The 7352-nt window shown below is 43.6% G+C and overlaps 1 protein-coding gene across 1 annotated transcript; it reads left to right on the forward strand.

Moving 5' to 3' along the window:
- Nucleotides 1-1792: 1792 nt before the first annotated feature.
- Nucleotides 1793-2945, forward strand: LOC122034538 (putative germin-like protein 2-1). Its single transcript, XM_042593830.1, has 2 exons — nt 1793-2126; nt 2249-2945. The coding sequence occupies exons 1-2, from the start codon at nt 2003-2005 to the stop codon at nt 2782-2784; spliced, it is 660 nt and encodes a 219-aa protein (XP_042449764.1). The 5' UTR covers nt 1793-2002; the 3' UTR covers nt 2785-2945.
- The last annotated feature ends 4407 nt before the right edge of the window (nt 2946-7352 follow it).

A 7352-nucleotide genomic window follows, 5' to 3' on the forward strand; every position in this document is an offset into this window, starting at 1 on the left:
GATGGATTTCTTGTGATGCGATCTAGAGCGTTGGATCGCAAAGAGTAATGATCTGACGGCTTGGAATGAGACTTGATCTGAAGCATCGAATCAATGGATCCAGATCCGATGGCCAATGACAATAGGCGGGATCTGAGGGTCACAACTCCTCAGATCTGATGGATGAGATTGAAGTGGGCTTGGTGAAGGGTTACAACCCTTCAGAATGGATGATCTAGATCGATCCAGCCCAAGGAACACATCCACTCACCCAAAGGACAATCAACCTCTTCTTTCAGTATAAATAGAACCCTCCAGATGATGGAATATTCACTCAATTCACTCAATCCTCTCTTCTCTTCCTCAAGCATTCATCTCATCTTGTGCATTCAAGAGTCCAAGAAGTCTACTAGAGGGTTCGCTGGTCTCGGAAGTCGGAGTGCTACGATTCCGAGACGTTCGTCGTCGTTGTATCTTGGGAACGAATTGCAACAATCCGTTAAGCACCGTAGCGGAGCAATATCGTTTACGGAGATAGTGTCGAACACTAGCCTCGACGATCAGTTTGTATACTCCAGAAGCTACCCGGGAATAACATCAACAACATTAGAATTCATCTAATTTACCTAGATGTGAAAAATATCATCCAGTGTAAAAAAAAATATTTGAGCTCATTTATAGAATCAGGAGACCAAGAGGAGTACATAGAAACTTGTTTCATCCAATTCCGACATCTCTAGGTCCATCAATCAGGTTTTTAGGAAATTACATACTTTCCAACTAATCATGAATTCATTAGAAATTCCCAACGAATCTACGAATTCGTTGCATATTTCCAATGAATTCATGGATTCGTTGCAAATTCTTACATGCAAAAACTCTCTGAACGAATTTATTATTTGTTGCAAAATTGCGACAAATTATGGATTCGTTGAAAAATTCCAACGATTAATGTTTTCGTTGCAATATTTACGACGAAAATATTATTTATTGCAAAATTTGCGATGAATATATTATTCGTTGCAAAATTTACAACAAATTTTATTTCTTGTCGCTAACTTGTAACAAAATTAGTGACAAAATATGTTTCGTTGCTAATTTACAACAAATTATTTTCGTTGCTAATTTACAACAATTTATTATTTTGTCATAAATTTTATTAAAAAATTTGGGACGAAAAATAAATTCGTCTAAATATTCATCCCTAAAAAATTGTTTTTTAATAGTGGCACCTATATTTATCTCTATTTATATTTAGGGTAGTGCTAAATGACTAGAATCTGGCCAGCTAGAATGTATACATGCATGCATATTCAGGGGCATTTTAGTAATATCAGATGTGTATATTAATTACATGCATGCACATGTATGTATTATAATTAGATGATACAGATTTTTAGTTGGCTAAATTTTGACCAACAAAATTTACTGTTATATTTATGAAACCTACATTAGGACCGTTAAAATAGTCAATTTACTTTAAGACAGTCATGAGAATCGGAAGGGACTTTATGCAGGGACGAGGATGTGTGCACGGTTCATGTTGGGATTCACTTGTACGCAGGTCCTGCTGCACGAGGCAGCAACGGTGACGACTTCAAGAGGCGACCGCGCCAACGGGTGTGTGAGGCACGCACCCGTGAGTGGCCACGCGGCAAGGGAGACGGCCACGAACGGCTGTCATTTAATCTTTATTGCCAATCATTGCGGTTTGATTTACCAATTCAAACACGTAAAGTAGGCCCCACACCCAACAACTCTTTTAAGAAAATAAAAGAGACTGATTCCTGCTCGCGAATCTAATCTTGTAAACTTCTGTTTGTCAATCAGAAATCTTCCAGTTTAATAGCAAATTCAAACTCTCCCAATCTACAGCTCCCACAAGGCATTGCCATGTCAACGCATTCATGGCCTCTCTCTCTATAAAAATCCACTTATGCTTCTGCGGTTCTGCCATAACGAAATCAAAATCCTCCTTAATCAAGCTCTCCCATCTTAATTACCTTCTCTCTTCAACGATTCCATGGCTTCTAAGCTATCCCTCCTGCTTGTTGTTGCTCTCGTTGCAGCTTTGTCTTTCTCTCAAGCTTTAGCCCGTGATCCAGGCGCCCTTCAAGACTTCTGTGTTGCAGACAGCATGTCCAAAGGTATACTAATTACCTAGCTTACATATATGTATATTTGTTACCTTAAATCTTTCCCAACATATATATGCATGGAGATGATCGATGATTAATTTATATACACGCTTCAATGTATTTATATGCAGTTATTGTGAATGGATTCACTTGCAAGAATCCAGAACTCGTTAAAGCTGATGACTTCTTCTTGTCGGGTCTCAATGTGCCTCGTAGCACCATGAACAAAGTTGCTTCCAATGTGACGCTCATAAATGCAAATATAATTCCCGGCCTCAACACTCTTGGCATCTCCATGGCTCGAGTGGACTATGCCCCCCGCGGTCTCAATCCTCCGCACATCCACCCTCGTGCCACAGAGCTCCAAACAGTGTTGGAAGGCTCGCTCTATGTTGGATTCATAACGTCCAATCCCGAGAACAAGTTGGTGACCAAAGTGCTTAACAAGGGTGATGTGTTCGTATTCCCTCAAGGCCTAATTCACTTCCAGTTCAATCTTGGTAGGACGAGGGCTCTTGCGATGTCATTTCTAAGTAGCCAAAATCCAGGAGTAATCACCATCGCCAATACTGTCTTTGGGTCAAAGCCAAACATCTCGGATGATATTCTTTCAAAGGCTTTCCAGGTGGATAAGAAGACTATCGATTGGATCCAATCTCAGTTCTAGAAAACCAACGAAAGTTAATAATATCATATCAATATTGTTGCTTATTCATTGCATTTGTATCTGCAATAATTCATTCTTTGATGTATATATTCATGTTTGTCAATCTCTACAAAAGATAATTTATAATAAGTTTGATATGTATTTCTGAAGAAGAACAATATGGGATTTGTTATGGCTGTCAAAAACCATAATTTGTGAGCAATTGTTCAATGAGCTAGGGCCAACATTGGTTATTTTTAATATATAGTTAAAAGATGAACCCTTAGCTTGAACATGATTCGAAAACATGAATTACAGATAAACTATCTAACGTGACACAAGAAGACATGCATATTGATATGACGCGTAAAGGAGGGACCCTAGGGGGTCAGGTAGTCAAAAGTCAATGGGACGTGATAGCCAAAAGTCAAGGGGACGTGACAGTCAATATTCAAGAGGGCGTGATAGTCAACAATCTATGAAAGACGGGAGTTAGACCACCACGTGTCATCAACCGTATAATTCCTGGTCGGTCACAGTCAGGGCAGATCTCCAGATCTAAGACATAAGACGAATCTTGGACTAGTTCCTGGCTTGCCCCAAACTGATCGGATTTCCCTGGCTCGGGTTTTATAGATGATCCTAGTGCTTTTACTAAGACAACTCCTGACCGGCTCTTCAGCGGTCAGATCGTGAAAGATGGGCTCCTCACCATAGACTCATATAAAACCTGATCGGTTCACCACAACTCATCATCTTCATCAAGGCTCAGTCCTGTTGGCACATCTGAGCGGTCATACCGAGCTGTCTGTAGCTGAACCTGGGCAGGACGGAAAGCACTAAGTGACAACAATATCAGAAAATCATAACCTCCTATCAGAGAATAATTGTCATATGACAGAGAATATTCCAGTGGTCTGTCATTCCTTGAGAGTGAAACCTTCCTTCTACCAATAGGAGGTTGTCGTACATCCTCTCTCACCCGACATGCCTTGACACCTGACATTCTCTCACAGCGATCGGCTCAAAAGATATACAGTCATATAAAAAAGGAGGTCCCCTTCCTTAGCCAGGTACGAACACATCCGCACTCGTCTTCAACAGTTTTTTTTTCCATTGTACACTACTTTTCTGGGAAAAAAAGGACTTGACTTGAGCATTGGAGGGCCTGCGCCAAAGATTTTTTCCCTAGTTTATGGTCTCTAACACTTCGGGTGCTTGTCTAAGTGTGTGCAGAGTCTAAGTACTACCAGTTCTCCTACTACAGACTTTGGGGTTCCACGTAGGGGTTCACTTTTCGAACACGCATACATAGGGTGCATCAATACCAACGCCATCTTCGTCGGCCTCTATCTGATTCATATTCTAGACAAGATTAAATTTGGCATCGTCTGTGGGAATCTTCTCCACCTATTCTGGAATGTGACGATGGAGGATACCGGCAAGGTCAACATAACAATGATAACCGGAGAGTATGAATTGTTCAAGGGAGTCAAGAGGCGAGCAGCTTCCGAGAGGCATACCGCTGCTTCACAACCACATAGGATACCTACAATTTTAAAGGACGAGACCCACACTTTAAATAGGGGGTCTAAGAGGAAACAACCCGGAATTTCCCTCGAGCTTTCTATCGTGATCCTAGCTCAGATTACTACAACAAGAAAGAGTAACATCAGGCCTCCATGGCTAAAAGCTCCTCACCCAGAGAATCAAAAAAGGGTAAGGCCATAGTCATTCGGGAGGAGCCGAAGGATGTGCCCAAGGAATTGCAAGTACCTTTCTCTCTAAGGGTGCTCGAGGAAAAGCTGCCAAAGGGGTATAAGCCCCCAACTATTGGAGAGTATGACGGTAGTAAGTGTAGGATCGAAAATAATTTAGATATCTCCACAATGGTATGATATTATCCACTTTGGGCCTAAGCCCTCATGGTTTTGCTCTTGGGCTCTCCCCAAAGGGCCTCATGCCAATGGAGATATCTTTTTCTCTTATAAGCTCATGATCTTTCCCATGTGTTTTTAATGTGGGACTATGTTTGCAACCGTGCAACCCCAACAATACCCCCCCTCAAACAAAGGACCACAGGCTTCCCACGTCGGATCCTCGACCCACCAGGTCTTCCTACCCCTCGGTTCACCCGACCTACTAGGACTTCCTGTCTGGTATCTGGTCCTTTTGATCCGACTATAGGAGCCCCTACTTTCTTTGTTCGAGGTCAATATTGTACCCACATGGCTCAATCAGACCATAGCTCTGGTGCACAGTCGGCGGTTAAACCTTCTGGCAGTCCGGGCTCTGATACCAATTGTACGATCGAAAAGAATTTAGATATCTCCACAATGGTATGATATTGCCCACTTTGAGCCTAAGCCCTCATGATTTTCCTCTTGGGCTCTCCCCAAAAGGCCTCATGCCAATGGAGATATCTTTTTCTCTTATAAATCCATGATCTTTCCCATGTGTTTTCAATGTGGGACTATGTTTGCAACCTTGCAACCCCACAGTAAGGACCAGAAGATCACCTCCGTAAATTTCAAAACGCTACGCTGTTGCACCAGTACAGCGATGCCATTAAGTGCCAGGTGTTTTTAAACACTCTATCAGGCTCGACACAAAAGTGGTTCGACGGATTACTTGTTGGATCCATCACTTGCTTTCAAGATTTCAAGAACGCCTTCCTGCACCACTTTGCCAGTAGCAAGAAGTATCAAAAGACTAACCATTTCCTATTTGCTCTCCAGCAGGGACCTGTAGAGCCCCTAAGGGCCTACATAAAATGCTTCAACCATGTAGCCCAGGACGTCCCGTCTGCTACCTCTGATATCTTGATGAGCGCCTTCTCCCATGGTCTGGTAGAAAGGGAGTTCTTCCGAGCCCTCATTCGAGAGCCTATGAAAATTTTTGATGAGATGCTTGGAAAAGCAACAAGCTACATTAATGTAAAGGAGGCCCAGACAGCTCAGAGGAAAGAAGCCAAAATGCTTGCTCCAATCAACAAGGCAGAGAGAAGGCCACCCCAACCTCCCGCTCGACCCTTTCCCTGTCCTAAGGATGCCCGACCAGGTTTTCTACTCGGTCAAGAATCTAGGGTGGCGCAATGAGTCAAAGTTGTCCAACCTCTTAAACCCAGATAGTGGGGGCCCATTATTGTACCTACCATAGGTCCCACACCCATTACACAGGAGATTGCGTCTAGTTTGCCCGAGATTCTCGGCAGCTAGTCGAACTTGGCCTGCCTCCACCCAAGATCACACCCAAATTCCAGAGGCTCCTAGGCAATTCACCTACCGCTATAGGATAGTCAAGCAAACCCCTGCTCGAGAGTAGAGGTTAGGGAATTCAATAGGCAGACCGAGGCAAGGAGCCGATTGAATCCCTTGAGGAAGAGAATACGGGAAATATTGCCATAAGGAAGATCGGCATGATCTCCAAAGGACCCATGGATGGAGATTCCACCAGAGCCCGGAAGTCCCATAAACACCTCTTAGAGATACACGTGGTAGGTTACAGCCGGGAGCAAGCTGGAAGGCCCTTAATCGGCTTCGGACCACAAGACCTGGAGTGAGTGGAGCTCCCTCATGACGATGCCCTCATAATCAAAGTCATCATCGCCAATAGTCGTGTGTCCAAGGTTTTCATTGACACCGGAAGCTCTATCAACGTGATGTTTAAAAATGCATTTGATGGCATGCATATCGACGCCAGCGAACTTCAACCCATAGCCACCTCTTTATACGAGTTTACAGGCAATGAAGTGCAACTAATGTGTCAAATTAAGCTAGTCATATCTTTGGATAGTGAACCATGTTGGGGCCGAAATGTAGCTAGAGGGGGGGGGGGGTGAATAGCTCGTCGCGTGCCAGTCGTCGGCGTTACTTGTTTCTTCAGAGATGTGCAGCAGAAATACAAGAAACAAAAACATACAACGCTAACAAATGGATTTTACTTGGTATCCACCTCACAAGAGGTGACTAGTCCAAGGATCCACACACGCACGCACCCTCCACTAATAAAACACTCCTTTGTGGTAACTACCAAAGGCGGAGAAGCCTTTACAAACTCTCACTACAACAAGAAAGCAAGGGAAGACAAATACAAACGAATCTTACAAGATATGCAGTGAAAAACCCTAACCCTAGCTTTTCTTCTTATTGTGTTCTCGCCTCTTGACTTGGATGTCTCTCCAAGATCCTTCAAGAACTGGCGATCTGAACCTCAAGAGTTGCTGTGGTGATGCTGGTGAAGATCTGAAGTGAATCATTGAAGTTCTGCCAAAGAAGACGCACGCTAACCTGAAAGGTCGTTGGGCGTGAGAACAGAGCTCACTTTTGATTCTCGCATGGGAGCCGACCTGAAAGGTCGTTGGGCGTGAGAACAGAGCTCACTTATAACTCACACTGAGGCGAGAGTCTGGGACAACCGACCTAAAAGGTCGTTGGGCGTGAGAACAGAGCTCACTTATAACTCACACTGAGGCGAGAGTCTGGGACAACCGACCTAAAAGGTCGTTGGGCGTGAGAACAGAGCTCACTTTTGATTCTCGCATGGGAGCCGACCTGAAAGGTCGTTGGGCGTGAGAACAGAGCTCACTT

The sequence above is a fragment of the Zingiber officinale genome, chromosome 11B, assembly GCF_018446385.1.
Source record: "Zingiber officinale cultivar Zhangliang chromosome 11B, Zo_v1.1, whole genome shotgun sequence".
Classification (NCBI taxonomy): Eukaryota; Viridiplantae; Streptophyta; class Magnoliopsida; order Zingiberales; family Zingiberaceae; genus Zingiber; species Zingiber officinale.